The 16,400-nt window shown below is 37.3% G+C and overlaps 1 protein-coding gene across 11 annotated transcripts in view; it reads left to right on the top strand.

Annotated features, from left to right (window-relative positions):
• drp2 (dystrophin related protein 2) overlaps positions 1-16,400 on the top strand; it is a 156,521-nt gene that overhangs the window by 70,508 nt on the left and 69,613 nt on the right. For 9 of the 11 annotated variants that reach the window (XM_058797331.1, XM_058797332.1, XM_058797333.1 and 6 more), the window contains one exon: positions 14,531-14,699. In XM_058797331.1, the coding sequence (XP_058653314.1) occupies positions 14,531-14,699 (169 nt within the window). Of the gene's footprint in view, positions 1-7,203; positions 7,474-14,530; positions 14,700-16,400 lie in introns of those variants that run through there. The other 2 variants (XM_058797335.1, XM_058797339.1) reach the window with 2 other exon arrangements.

Here is a 16,400-nt window from a genome sequence, read left to right as displayed (position 1 = left end):
GAACCCGACTGCTGTTAAGTGATTGTTCAGTTTGGAGAATGGCAATGAAACTGGTGTGATACATCAACCCCCCACTGAGTCCAGGCAAGGCCTCGTCCACTCCGTGGCTCTCTATTTCCATGCTTTGTGACTCAAGTGATTGGCACTTTCGAATGCTTTCGTGATAGAGGTAAGAAAGATGTTGCTGTCTCTCTTGTCTGGCTGTTTATCGCTGTCTCTCTCTTATTCACAAACACACATGCACAGTTATGCCTGCTGCTCTGTTTGTCTCAGATTTATGTAAATATCTTAATCAGATTTTTGGTTGATTTGGCTTTGCTTGCAAATTGAATGAGGAGTCATTGGAAAACGGCTCATATGATAATATCAATGTTAAACAAAGGCAGATGATGCATTTTATTGATCTTCGTTATGTTCTGAATCTAAAACCCTTTCAGTTTTAATCTTTGTAATGCTGTTTGGGTCTACGAGGACCTAAATGGATCTTGTCATATCTGATCACCATTGATTTTCCTCTTCCTGCTCCAACGGAGTCAAAATAATTTAGGAAGCATTTCAGCTCGGCTAGAACCTCCATTACGACTGCAGTTTGGGTGGGTGGACTATACAAAAAAAAAAAAAAAAAAAAAATTCTGGGGGGGGTTTAATAATTTATGGCTGACTTTTTATTTAACAACAAGCTGTCAACCTGACTCCCGTCTCATAGAATTTCAGTGACTAATTCTGCAAACAGGAAGTGACACGGCTGACAGGGCAGCCCACGTGGACGAGCAGGAGAGGGTGAGATGTCACATAGAAGGCTGTCAAAAGCCTTTTCTCTCACTTTTAATGAGATTCCCAGATTTCAAATGAGCCGTAGTCCGATCTGCCTCAGCTCTCCTTATTATACGCGATGACAGCCGTGACTTTGGAGTGTGTGCGTTTAGGTGAGCAGACAACTGTTTGCACGAAAGTATAGATCATCTGTATCTATGGATGTAGACTGCTGCGTCACAACATTGTTGCTGTGTCACATACCGAACTTCACCCATCACTGTAAACAAATCATGTAGCATCAAGTCTAACGTCTAACAATAGATCCTTGATTAGCTTCCGTTGTAATTAAGGGTTGCTAAATTGGTGATTTGCTGGACCAAGAGTTTTTGTTTTACAGATCAGTGGTGCTTAAGAATAGCTTTGAAGTGGTGTATTAATCTGATTTTTCCATGCATAGACGTGGACGAGGAGTGCGTTTAGTGTCCATGTATGAATTTTTGTTAATTAGGTTTAAACAGCACACGCATATTTGCTTAGATTAAATTAGCAGAGAGAAACGTGGGCTGATATGAGAGGATGTTCATACAAACACAATCTGTGTGAAGCCACTTCGTTGTCGCCTAGAAACAAGACAAGCTTAGTCAGATGTGCTCTCTTATGCTCAGAGTTTAAAGGTAACTTTCCATCAAAATATCATGCAGTGTATCTGTGGAACTTGATTAGATGTAAAAGTGGAACTGACAAAATTGAAATGGAGTGCCATTTTTCAGATCTTAATGCTGTTTATAATATTTTTCTTAAACAAAGCCTACCTGGATGAAAAACATGAATGTTTTCCTGTTGGCACACGTTTTGAAAAGATTTTTAAATGTTTTTGAATTCTAACAGAATACTTCATAAAAAAAAGAAAATTATGTAATTTATCATACTCTTGTTGTTCTAAAACCACACGATGACTTTCTTCCACAAAGCTGTTTTTTTTGTGAAGAATATCAATTTTGAAAGCTTGCCAGCCCCAGTGGCCAGGAATATATTAATATTCAAAAATTCACCTTTTGTGTTACACAGAACAAAGAAAGTCATACTCGTTTGGAAAGATGAGGGAGGGTAAATGACAGAATTTTCACTTTTGGTTTAATTATTGCTGTTAGTTATTTTTCACAAAAATCTTTCCATCTGCTGCTGCTCTCAAATCTCATTGGGTCATTCTCCTGAAACCGTTAAAACAGCATGGCAGTAATGATTAAAAATATGAAACATGTAAATTTAGTAATAAAAAAATACCATCATAAAAACAATAGTGTTCTCTATCTTGCATAAAGAGTTATTTATACATAGAAACAAACATTATTTTTTATATTTTATTGCATATTCTGCTGAGATGCTCATTACTGCAATGCTTCCAGCAATGTTTGGATGTGTATTATGTTGTAATTTAAACATATTAAAAACTATATATTCTGAAAGAAATAAACGGCTGTTCATCTAGAGGCTTTCAAAATGACAGAATTTTTTTTACTGAATGTTCATGTGTAATAATAATGAAAAAAAGCGGAAAAGTTAGGTCTATGACTCATCGCCCGCAATTTTTTTTTAAAGTACTGTGTGCTTCTGCACATTGAAATTTGGCAAGTTTGATCACTGATGTCAAGCCTGGTGTGACACGAGTCGTTGGTCTTCAAGCTCCAGGTCTGAATATGTGCAAATGCAAAAATATATATGAAAGCTGCTATGAAGGGGAACATTTCCAGCGACTGAGTGATTGTGTATGTAAATAACCTTAATATAAACTGAATTTTCCTTTTCTGAGTTCCTATTCCCTGAATTTAGCTGGAAGTCTGAGCCAGCCCCCATACAGTATAACCTTTTATGAATTCATTAAACACATGACAGAAGATGTTAGAGTGTCACAGGGGAACCAATCTGCCAATTCATGTAACAGTGTATGCTTAATTCAGCAGATTAATCACACTTACCTCCACTCTCACTCAATAACTTTACCACTCTGTAAACCATTCTCAATTTTCCAATGGGAGTTTACAGCCGGTGTGGACAAAGAGCTACATGAACTGTCTTGATTGAAGTCTTAAATGAGTTCTCTCTAATTGCACCTTTCAGCGGTAGTTAGTTTTGCTCTCAGGCTGTCTTACATAAAGCAGAGACCTAGTTCTTTTGATATGAGCCACAATGTTTGCACTGTCATCTGTTTTACACAGCACAGACTAATCTCATCAGAATCCTACATATGTTACCACCCCTCCTTAACCTTATTAAAGGCCTCTAGAGCTCAGCTCTCTGCAGGGTGACAGACAGCCACTGTTCATTAGGCAGATGTGGAACTGATCTGAAGACAGTTTGAGAATCTGAGGACTTTGTATTCATGACAGTTTTATTCAGGGATCCATTCTCAAATAACTCTGTACTGAATGTGAATTCATTTTGAGCCTGTGCTCTCAATATCATAGAAGCACAGTTTCCTTGTGAACATCAACGTAACGGGCCTCATTCTCTATCCATGCAATATTTACTCCTAATTTTCTTTTATTAATAGTAAGTAAGGTATTTGTAGTAGTAGTAGTTATGTTTTGGTACTGGGTATAATTTATGTAATTTATGTTTATGTATGTTAAGTTATGATTTAAATATACAAAAATATTCAAGAAAAATTTCTTATGATCAGTGTTGACAACAGCTAAAACATCAAGTTCAGTTCAGCAGTTGAAAACTGCTTTATATTTTTGTGGACGTTTATTTGTTTATTTATTTTAGGATTCTTTGATGAATAAGTCCAAAAAAATAAGTTGTGACGTATTGTCAAGTATGGTGACCCATACTCGAAATTGTGCTCTGCATTTAACCCATCCAATTGCACACACACAGCAGTGAGTAGTGAACAAATGCACACACACACACAGTGAACACACCCGGAGCAGTGAGCAGCTATTGCTCCAGCGCCCGGGGAGCAATTAGGGGTTTGGTGCCTTGCTCAAGGTCACCTTAGTCATGGTATTGAAGGTGGAGAGAGTGCTATTAATTCACAATCCCCACCTTCAATTCCTGCTGGCGCGAAAATCAAACCAGCAACCTTCAGGTTACACGACTACCCCCATTTTATTTTACAGTCCTGTTCCTCATGTACATACTATGTACTTATTATAGTAATTACAATAACTAGGTACTAACCCTGAACCGAACCCTACCCCATGTAGTTACCTTACATTACCAGTTCTTTCTTAGGTAAGTATATTGTAAGTACACCGTAAGTACATGTAAGTACACATACTGTAAAATAAAGTGCAACCGAAATTATGATTTTATTTTGAAATAAAAATCTGTAACATTAGAAATGCCTTTAGAGTCAGTTTGATCAGTTTATTGCATCTTCACTTATTAAAAGTATATATATATTTTTTATTAAAAATCATACAAAGCTTTTTAATGGTAGTATATTGGCATTTCTGACAGAAGATTTGACACTGAAGACACTGTTATTTTCATTTTAAATTCTAATATATCACTGTTTTATTGCTGTTTTGCTGTACTATTGATCAAATAAATACATGCAGCCTTGGTGGGCACACACACACACACACATACACACACACACACATACACACACACACACACACACACACGTGGAATGGAAAGGCCATCAAACAGTCAAAGCAAGCAATATCTGTCAGGTAAACAGATATGTTTACATGCTCAGATTTAATGCAAAAATACTGGAATAAATTCAGTCTGACTGCAATGTTTATGTGTACCATATACTGTGCAATATTATATGTGCACGTCTTCCAAACAAAAGTTCTGTGCATGCAAAGAACATTAGCATAGCAGCAAGAAGCTGTCAGCACTCCTGTCAGAGACATGGCTCCATAGTCTGTAATTGGCGTGTTTTCCTTTCTGGCACATGTAAAAATATGTCAAAACAGCTGTTGTTTCTTACTTTTCCATCCGTCCAGTTTCTCAGCAGTCTTTTTATTTGATAAAAGGTTAAGACATGTAATCTCCTCCACTAATTATTTATTCACAACCTCCATCATGTTTATAGTTGTGATGCAAATAAACGCACACTGCGCTGGAACTGCCAGACTGCAAAAATTTCCAATTATTCTATTTTTAATGAATTATACTAAGACTATTTCGATGTAGGCCTAAGCATTCACTCCGAGTCAGATTGCGCATACAGTTTCAGTGACGTGATCACTGACCGGATTGTGTAGATTTCTTTTTAGTCAGTCACAAATTTTCACGCCTTCATAACACATTAGCTTCAGTCTGTTGGCTGTTTTGTTTCTTTAATATGCTTCTCAAATGCCTGCCCGTGTTATTCACCCTTCCCTTTTTGTTTGATATATTACAAAGTGCAAAGTTGGATTGTTTCAATACCTCTCAATGATAACTGGCTGTCTGCCGTCAAGTGCGTTTTGTCACTCCACTAAACTGCAAGAGCTCTACAACACACTAATCTTATATTTCTGTATTCAAATTTATTCTCAGTGCACTCACACGAGCAAATAAGCCTAACCTTCCAATCACATTGAAGCACAGCTCAAATGGAGAAAACATGCTTGAAACATAATAACAGTGTCTACATTAGGCTGCTACTTTGGTTTTCTAAACATTTCCCCGAAGGCTTCTTGGAGAGAGTCGCGTTATGAGGTGCTTTACTGGAGAGGCTATCCAGCTTGGAGACTTTTAGTTGTGACTCAGAAAATTGTGTTTGCTGTAAAGTCCTCCTGACCAAAGCCTTCACCTTCTTTCCCAATCCAGAAAACGGTCTTCCACGTGGTGCACAGCTACAGGTTCCATTCAGTCTGTGGTGTGGATAAGTAGTCTGCTGGGGTTTGACTGCCAGACCTTCGGTACTTAAGTCTGCTTGTACACACGTATGAATAAAACATGTGCTTATCAATTGTTCATCTGATGCACAGGGCCGAGAGTGGCACTACGCAAGTGCCGGAATAATGGCCTGTCATCTTGCTGAGCCAACCATAGCCAGGGATAATGACTGCTAATGCTAATGGAGGTCTAATTTCCAACGCTGCTCTTCAGGGTGGAAAACAAGGGCACTGCCTCCATAAATAAGTGTGCATGTGGCATGTTTTTGTACGGAAAATTACTGTTTGTCATTGAGGGGATAATAGCTTGTCTGGGGTAGGGCAAACTGTTTTGTGCTCCGTTAAACGGAACCGAAGTTGCACCGCAACCTAAGATTCTGCATTCGTTGGCTGATTTTGGCTACTAGGCTTTGTCTCACAAAAGGTCAAGTTTAGCTCTTTAGCATGACGCTGTCAGTGAGTCACCATTCACTGTTCTCATTCATTTAAAAATAACTGTGTATGTATACTACTGTTCAAAAGTTTAGGCAAGGTTTTTTTTTCTTTGAAAGAAGTCTATTATGCTCACCTTGATCAAAAATACAGTAAAAACAACAATATTGTGTAATAGTGTAACAATTTAAAACAAGCTATTTTTATATTTTATTACATTTTCAAATGTAACCTGAATTTTCAGCAAATCTTCAGAAATCATTCTAATATGCTGATTTGGTGCTCTAGAAACATTTTGTATCATTATCATTGTTGAAAACAGTTGTGATGCTTAATATTTTGCAGAAACCGTGACATATTTTTGGGTTTATTTATGTGTTTATTTATTTGTCCTTTTTAGTCTTATATTTGATTCATTTGAAATATTAAAGCCATTTTAACGTTGCAAAATATATCTGTCACTTTCAAAGAATGCAAGTGATCTCTGAAGTAAAAAAAACACAAAAAAACTATTGCTATTCTTTCAATATGTTATAGTAAGGCTGTGAATCAATAAAAATGTCATTAATTTCACAGTTTTCCATGACTAATCACGAACCATGAATATTAAATTGTGCGATCATAAATATATTCAAACATTACATTACCAAATGAATGTAGATTCAACATAAAAGAAGTGTATTTTAAGTAATATTTGATTAATAGTATGTTTCACCAGAAAAGGTCAGTAACACCAATATTAATACCAATACTGCTACACATATCTGTGCTAAATGCATTTTCTTAAATTCATTTTTAACATTACTTTGAGCATACAATGCTTGTCAATTCTAGGAGAAGCAATTTTTTCACTGTTAAACTGTCCAAATTAATCACGGATACCGTCAGTGCGATGGATGGGATTGTTAACAGATTCTCTAGGTATTATAGAGCCCCGTGCCATTTTGGGGCGACTTGGGCTTCAACAACTAAACCTATTCACATTTAGCCTTTGGGCCAGCCAGGTACTTACCCTAATAAACAACCAGGCACTGGAAATAATGAGGTCATTTGGAGTTTGTTTGAGATGTAGGGAATACCCAGCACAACAGGAGGACTCTGGGTAGGCCAGAGAGGCGGACAGTGGCCAGCTGCCATGTGTTGAGTGTCACTTAGACAGGCGGGCAGCCAGTTGCAGCCTGCTGGATTGTGTACATGGCATTTTCCTGGTCCTGTGGGTGGACAAGCCAGGTTGGTGTGATGTGGAATGTGAGGGACAATAGTGCTTTTGATTGCAGGACTTGTGCAGTATTTGAGCACTCCTTCCAGACCATAAACAGCAGACCGTCTCTATAAGCCCAACTCACCCACTGGAGAGGATCCGTATGTGTATATAACGAGAGACAGGCTCTTGCATGCACAGGCTGGTGTCAGAGGAAGAGCTTCTGGTCTTTACACTAAGGTAAGAACTATAACTGTCTTGTCGATGTAGGGTTCAAAGAGCAGATGTTTTTCACAGTGAACTGAAGCCTGAATCAGATTATCAAGGTCGGCTTTTTAAATGTTACATGACTTGTCTGTCTCCTTTACAGACTTTGATCACCTGACATTCATGCTTCTAAGGCATTTGAGAGAGCTTTGTGCTACAAACTGAGTGTTTTATTTTAGTGACATGGAAATTTGAAGGCAGAGCTAGGTACTTAAAGCTCTGTGGCTCAGTAGTGGTCAGTATAAAACTTTCTGCACATTGTGTGTCAGTAGACTGGCTTGGCTTTGATTGTGCATTTGAATACTGTATGTTGTGTTAACTAAGTCAACTGGTGATACAATGAAGAACTGTATCTGTATTATGTCTCTCTTTCTTCTTGGTTCAAACCAATGTATGCAATACAAGAGAAAGTTACACAAGAACTTACATCACGAGCCTTCATTTGTTCTAATAAAGATCCAGTGGAATAGACTTTTAACTATAGTGAATGTACATACACTACCATTAAAATATTTGAGGTCGGTACGCTTTTTAAAATGTTTTTGAAAGGAGTCTCTTATGCTCACCAAGGATGTATTTATTTGATCAAAAGACAGTAAAACAGTGATATTTTGAAATAACAGAATTGCTATATTACTATTATTATTACTGGCTCTGCACCCCTTTACCTAAATTCATTACTTCAGACTTATGTGCCCTCTAGAAGCTTACACTCTTCAAGTGAACGTCGCTTTATTGTGCCACCCCAAAGAGGCATAAAATCACTTTCACAGACTTTTAAATTAAATGTTCCCTCCTGGTGGAATGACCTGCCCAACTCACTCCGAGCAGCTGAGTCCTTAACCATCTTCAAGAATCTCTTCCATCTTTATTTGACCCTCTAACTGTAGCACTCTCTATTCTAATTCTATTCTTAAAAACAAAAAAAACTAACACTAGCTTCTCTATTCTTTTTGTATTCTATCTGCTTGCTTTCTTTTATTTATTATACAATTAACAAAAAGCAAAAAAAAAACAAAAAAAAGGCCTCTAACTAGGGATGTAACGATTAACCGCGAGCCGGTTGAAAATCGATTCAAATATGTGACGATTCAAATCGGTTGAGATGCGATGAGGGGAACTTACTGTCTTTAGAAAAGTTTAGATGGTATTTTTCTTCTCATCTTGCCTCTGTATAATGCATATTAAAGTTCATAAGTGCAGCACTGCTTTGTTTACAGCGGAAACCAAGGAAACGCTTAAAGCGCCACCTGCTGGCAGAGGGTGAATCTGCGTCTCATTCAGCTCGTCTGCTGTTTCTATGTATAATTTCACAAAACTGAAGTCATACCATTCTGTTTTTGCTTCAAATTTCGAAATTATACAGTCTAATTTAGGTTAAAAACTGCTCCTGCTGCATGTATATCAGTTTAGTTGTTATTTACATTTACATTATATTTACATTTTGTTATTTAGTAGACGCTTTTATCCAAAGTGACTTACAAATGAGGACAATACAAGCAATCAAAACCAACAAAAGAGCAATAATATGCAAGTGCTATATTAGTATATTATTATAGTGTTATATTTCAATTTCACAAAGAAACGTGCAGCATTTTGCCCAAGCAATAATAAAAGAACATATTTAATTTATAATTTGTCTTAAATCTCATTTTCTTAAAAAAAATCATGAATCGTGAATCGAATCGAATCGTGAAATCAAAATCGCAAATCGAATCGAATCGTGAGTTGAGTGAATCGTTACATCCCTACCTCTAACACTATTCTTTTTCTATTCTATCTGTTTTCTTTTTTATTTACTATATAATATATATATATATATATATATATATATATATATATATATATATATATATAAAAGAAAACTGAGACTTTTATAGCACTTGCATATCATTGTTCTTTTGTTGATTTTGATTGCTTCTATTGTGCTCATTTGTAAGTCACTTTGGATAAAAACGTCTGCTAAATGACTAAATGTAAATTTCATAATTAGTGCTGTCAAACAATTAATTGCGATTAATTGCATCCAAAATAAGTTTTGAGTTTACATAATACAGTATATGTAATTATGTATGTGTACTGTGTATATTTATTATGTGTATATATATGTATATATGTATATGTGTGTGTATATATATATATATATATATATACATACAGTATATATTTTGAAAATATTCACATGTATTTACATATATGTTTATAATGATATAATTTATATTATATATAAATATATTTAAATATACTGTCTATATATAATAAATATACACAGCACACACACATATATTATGTAAAAAAAAAACTTTTATTTTGATTGTGTTTAATCGTGATTAATCGTTTGACAGCACTACTAATAATAATATCTAATTATAATAATGTATTTTATTCCTATGAATTATATGCTGATTTGATGCTCTAGAAATATTGTGATCTAGAAAAAACTGTGATAAATTTTATTTCAGGATTCTTTGTTTTAAATAGAAATGAACATTCTAATCAGTTATACTACGGTGCCGTTGAATGCTTGAATCTGATTGGCTGACAAAAGTTCTAAGGTGTGCAATTATTTTCAGGGAAACGCACGGCGAACGTAGTTCCAGGCAGCTCTTGACCGCATTACATGACCATATCACTTCGCCAAATGATTTCTGTTATTTCAAAGGTCTTACAACAGCAAAATAACCAAGACCCACAACGACACTGGTCAAATAAATAAATATAGTAAACAATATGATAAAAACAACAGATCATGTCCATGTTTTTGCCACAAAATTACGCTTTATTATGTACGGAAAGCACATACTCTATCTCTCCCACTCTCTCTCCCTCACAGACTGCATATACATAACAGTTACAGTTTGCACACACACATACATCGCGCTAATATTGTTAGCGCTACTCTGACGATTTTATCAGTAAACAACTTAAAAACTACATGACTGTCAACTACATGACTTCTCACAAGCTAGGTAACAACAACGCGCTGTTCGTGAACAAAAGGAACCAAGTTTCACTATAACTATAGAGACATTGCTGCCGAACACTATTGAGAGACGCACAGAGGTAATCTGTCTCTCTCTCTCTCTCTCTCTCTCATAACTTAGTTATTAACTGTATTAACTGCATTAATCTGTTATCAACGGCTCAAGCCTCCCTTACTAGGTTTAAAATGACGTTTTGGAATTAGCAACGGAGGCACTGGATGAGATGCGGAAGAAATAATCCTACTCACAATAGCGATTTAAATAGAAATACTGGACGAATGCCTTGAAATATATCATCTGATCGATGTCTTGAGGTGTGGCAACCGTAGTATAAGCGGAATAATTGACTTCGGGCCGTTGGATTATTAGAAAATAATGCACACCCGAGGTGGTGATGCGGTCACGACGCGAAGCGGAGTGGCCGTTACACCTCGGGTGTGCATTATTTTCCTTATTTAAATCAGTTATTAGGTAATTGAATGCCTTTTCCACAAAATAAAAAAACAGTAAATCAATTATGAGGCTCAAAACAATTAACTGAATAGGCAAAAATGTAAAAGGCAACTTACAAAAATTGTTTTGGCCAATAGATTTAATCATTTAAACTACAGTTTAAAGCTATGTGGTTTTATTGTTTTCACTTGTTTACCCAACAGCAAAAATATATTCAGATTTTAGTTTGGAGAATTGAATTCACGATAATTATTCTTATGTTAATTAGTTTTTGAACTAAGTGTTTGAAAACAACTGCAAGAGAAACACGTATTTATGTAACTGGATAATTGACTCAAAACATTATACTTGATGAGATAAAGCCCTTGTGACGACTCACCCATGTGACAACTAGCCCCAGGCTCCCTTTTATAGATTTATGCTGTGCATTTGAAATCCATAGAACCGTATCTGCAGAGAGTTGGTGTGTATTTGTGCATGTTTGTGTTTGTATGAGTGGGAGGTGTAGGATTTTTGTAGGCATGCCAGTCCCTGTGCTGCCTGGGCCAGAAGAAGTGGTGCAGGGTCCTGGCAGTGGACAGCGGATCGCGTTCCATCCAATCGCCTCTGATTGGTGGAAAAGCCTCTCTCTAAGTCCTCGCCAGAGGCTCATTTCCGCAACTGTTTTTGTTTTGAGCCTATTCAGCACAATTTTTGTCAAACACACAAATCACTAAGCGGCGAGGGTGTGAGTAGGGACTCGTAATGGCACATAAACACAAAACAGAAAGGGATCCTGCATTAAATCAACTGTTCGCCCCTCCACCAAAGATCCTACCTCACTGTCTCCTGATCATTTTGATTTTTAACAGTATCTGACGCCTGCATCTAGATATCTGATGAACCATAAACAACCAGAATTAATCACAGACAGTGGATTAAATACAGAGAGAGAGAGAGAGAGAGAGATTCAAGAAAGACTGAAAAATGACAGTGAATTAAGAGGAACCGCCTGAGGAGGGGACGCATTAGAGCCGTGTGGAGGCATTAATTCACTTCCTGCTCTGGGGAACATGGCATACAGAATTTCTCACCGAGACACATCTCAGGTTCTGTTTGTTTTGGCTACGTGTCACGGCCGCATGGGCCCAGACAGCCGGATGTGTTTATTTCTGCACAGATGTCATTTGAGATTATGCAGCACTGACTAGGTGACAGTATGTCGTCATGGTCAGTTAGCAAGGGGTCCCAGAAGAGGCCTTCAGTACTGTAGATGACGTGTGGGATGATGGGGCTAATCAGGAATGGGATGGGACTAAACAACTCGGGGATATATGTCATCATAACTCACATTATATAATCAGTCACTGTACTGCATGCGAATACAATACAAATTATTGCCAGCTGTATTATGTATTCGATCATTATTATTGTTTACTTCATTTTGATACACTATCATTAGTAAGATTTTTAAAATGTTTTTAAAAGAAGTCTGTCACTAAGGCCACATTTATTTGCTCAAAAATACAGTAAAAACAGTAATATTGTGAAATATTATTATGATTTGAATAAACTGTATTGTATTTTAATATATTTTAAAATGTAATTTATTCCTTTGATGGCAAATTTGAATTTTCAGCAGCCATTATTCCAGTTTTTAGTGTCACATGATCCTTCAGAATTCATTCATGTCAAAATGCAGCTTTGATGCTCAAGAAACTTATTATTATCAAAGTTGAAAGTTTTTATTTTATTTTTTTAAATAGAAATATTTTGTAACACAACTTTTTAGAGAATGACGGCATCACAAATTTATAGAGTATGAAAAATTTATATTTATTCCAAGATTTTCTAAATATTATTGTGGTATTAAATCATCAGTGTTTTAAATATTAACTTTAAGTGTTAGATGATGAAAATTACAAATTCAAAAATAGAGGAAATTAGCAAGCACATTTAGAGACAATGCAGTACAATACAGTATCAGCCAACATATTTCGATTATTGACTGATAATCTGTAATACTGATCAATAACCGAAATGGTTATATATAGCTGATGTTATATATTGCTCATATATCGTGCATCCCTAAAATTTGACATTGACATTGCCGGATCTCAGACCAACTCCATCTGGAAAAGTCCTAACGCTCCCTATGGCTAGTCCCTCCCTGGGGCTAATGAAAGGCTCAGAGAGGAACATATAGGCAGTCTGACAGCTGCACTGAACGAGACACAAGGGGTTTCATGACTGAGGGAAAGCTCCTTAATCATGAGACTTTTGCTGGAATGATTGTGTCTCCGTCCCTTTGCTCTGGACGTGTTCTGAATTCCAGCGATGCTTTAAGTAACAGCAGCATTACTGCCACTCTGGCTCTGGCTGAGAGAAACTGAGCTTACGTGACCTGCAGGCATTGCTCATATTGTATTTATCTGCTTAGTGCTTCAGGGATCAGCCGAGGTGCATCCTGTGGGAATTTGTTCCTGTGCTTGTTCATTTCTTGATTGTTGTTGAAATTGAAGGATCATTACAATTGAGGGATCATTGCTGATTATAATAATTTGTATGTTGTAGATGTGGCATGATGGGTAAGTCAAATCTGGCTCACGTCACTTCCCAAAACACACCTCTTCTCCCTGTTATTGCGTGTCACCTCTAACAAAGTCCCTTTAATGCAAGGCCGTTCACTCAATGACCATCTTGGCAACACTCCCGGCAGATCATTTCTAGACAGCAGGCATTTCGAGTACTGTACAGTTCCTCTCTACTTAAATTGGGAAAGAAAAAATCTCCAAAACTATTTGTCGTTTAATGGAGAAGTGGGACTTCCATTCCTACTGCCACTAGCTGATGTGTTAAAAACAAATTTCCATTCTTTTGTCATCTTTTTTTTTTTTTGAGTGAGCCATTTTCTCTTCTTTATATTGTTCCTGTACTTCTAATCTCTCTATATGTAAAAAAAAAAAAAAAAAAAAAAAGGTAATTGTTGAAATATGATGAAAAACGCAGGCTATAATTAAGCAACATAATATAAATAAAGAGTGGTGTTCAGTATATAATCAGAGCTGTGGTTCAGATGTGGGAACCATTGTGACTGCGATATTGCTTATATAAGCCTACAGCAATTCCATAAACAAGCAGTTAATATAAATTAACTTACATTTTACACACAGTTATTTTATCTAATTTGCTCAACTAGTGAAAACAGCTCTACCACAGCAGGATTAATGAACAACACCAAGCAAATACACACTAGTGGGGTTCATTCTTGAATAAATCAGTGTTCTTGAATTAATCGTTTCAGTGAATGATTCAATGATTCCCTTATCACTTGTGGCCCTGTCTCAAATCGCACCCTAAACCCTTGTGGTCTTCCTCTGATTCCGCACTTTCGTGATGTAATGCCACTTTGACTGTCGGGTAGAAGTCTTCCGTGAAGTTCAGGACAGGGCCTGTTTCATTCCTGAATGAATCATTGTTTTGGAAAGAATTAGTTAGATAATTGATTCAGGCATTCACTAATAATAAGATCTTGTCACCCCCCCCCCGTGCAAATTCTTGAGCACTACTATATGATTATGTGAGTTCTCTAAATTTCAAACTGTGTGTTTCAGCTGCAGGGCGGCCCTCGTGGCCGGGATGCCACTGTGTACCCTGCCAGTCGGCGGTGGATCCTGAGGGGCAGGAGCTGCCCACCCAGTGCAGGGGGCAGAAGAACAAGCACCCTGACCACGACATGAATCTCTGCTGGAACGAGATCAAACGCAAATCCCACAACATCAGGTATATCACATCTTTTGTTCATCCTTCTATTATGTTCAATGTCTTCTGGGGATTATTAACCTTGTCTCAGTAGCAATTCTCCCAGTCTCAGAGGCGCTAATGAAACTGTTGATTGAGTTTGGGCTGTTTTGCATGCCATTTGTATGTATGTCTGTGTGTAATGCAGTGTGCTATGTTTACATACTTAGCCTCTTAATTACAGCCTTGACCCCAACCTTTCTTCTCTCTGGGGACAAATTTACCAGGTCATGATTGGTTTAGACATCAAGACAGCACGGGGTAATAAGATCATCCCAGGATGGCCAGCAGTAGCAGTACTCTTGTCAGTATTCTGACATCATCCAGCCCTGAAGGAAGACTACAGCCATACAACATCACATGTAATGGAAATGGATTGAATACTAAGTGGCTTCTACAAAAGACCCTCTGGGATTATATTGCAGCAGCGTTGCGGTGACTGACTTTTTCAGCTGGCCGTGTTTTGACAGACAGATGTCCCTTCCATCTAATCGCCTGATTTTTCAGCTTTGGCATCTGTAAAATGCAATGGAAGGCATTTTAGTAGAATTAAATTATGTTTGGAAGCAAATAATATGTTTTCTTTGGTAAATGAATGGATTATGGTCAAGGTTTTCGTTTGTCTCTGTGCTGTTGTTTTTTTAGAGCTGGCATTATTTATTTTATGCCTAATGTTGAATCACTGCTTGATTTTTGTAGATTGCATTTCAGAGCAACACAACATGAATAATTTACTTAATTTTAGCTGTTTTTTCTTTCTCAGGCTTTGTGACAGGAAGAAATCAAAAAGACTTGCTAGCAGGGCAGAACAGAGCTTGTCTTTGTCATTCTCGTCAGAATGTTTGGCTTCATTGGGGTCCACTCACACGGCAGTGAATGTGCTGTGACCGGGGGGCTATGTGGCTGAGGGGGTATATGGGTGGACAGAGGCATGCTGGGAATCTTTGATTGCAGACGTGCCTGGATGTTTCTCACCTCTCTTATGGCGTGCAGCTGTGAGTGGGTGCTGATGGTGTGACTCAAAACCCACATCCCTAAATCTGCTCAAAGCATCTCTTTGTCTGCGTAGATTGTAAATAATTAACACATCTGAACTGCCATGACTGACTGCATCATGCTGTATTTTGAAGTTAAAGCTAGTACTCTTTGGTGATATCATTGCACATACTGTACATTCATATTTGCGGAGTTTTGTGAAGCATACGAGCAGAACTTGCAGTGGTGAACGTAATAAAAAGAAGACCATTCCATTCCAGTTCAATTCTCTTCTGTTCCACGCTCAGCGCTAAATGGCAGGGGAGAGCATGGTGACCTTTCAGCCATCCTCAAAGCCTCATCCAGTCTTTTCAACAGCAGGCAGAAAAAGGCTTGATTGAGCACTAACAGCATGCTAATTGCTGTCCTTTCTCTGAGTTTTAGGCTCGGAGATTAGAATGTTAAAAACCCTTTTGCTAATGGGTCTACTGTCATGTCAAACTTGACATGTAATAAATGTACTTTGTGCATCTGAGTGCAGTCTATGAAAGGGAGAGGAAATGGAATATTCTGTCAAGGGTTTTTGCTGGTTTTGGAAGTACGATGTCCTTAAATTTTCTTTAAATGATTTAAGGTAGAGATGTTTAACTGTGTGGGCAGCATGAATATTTTTTCAGCTGCAGACCATTAAAGGGATAATTCTTGCAA

The sequence above is a fragment of the Onychostoma macrolepis genome, chromosome 14 (genome assembly GCF_012432095.1).
Source record: "Onychostoma macrolepis isolate SWU-2019 chromosome 14, ASM1243209v1, whole genome shotgun sequence".
Taxonomy (NCBI): Eukaryota; Metazoa; Chordata; class Actinopteri; order Cypriniformes; family Cyprinidae; genus Onychostoma; species Onychostoma macrolepis.
This window is presented reverse-complemented; position numbering and strand designations above follow the sequence as displayed.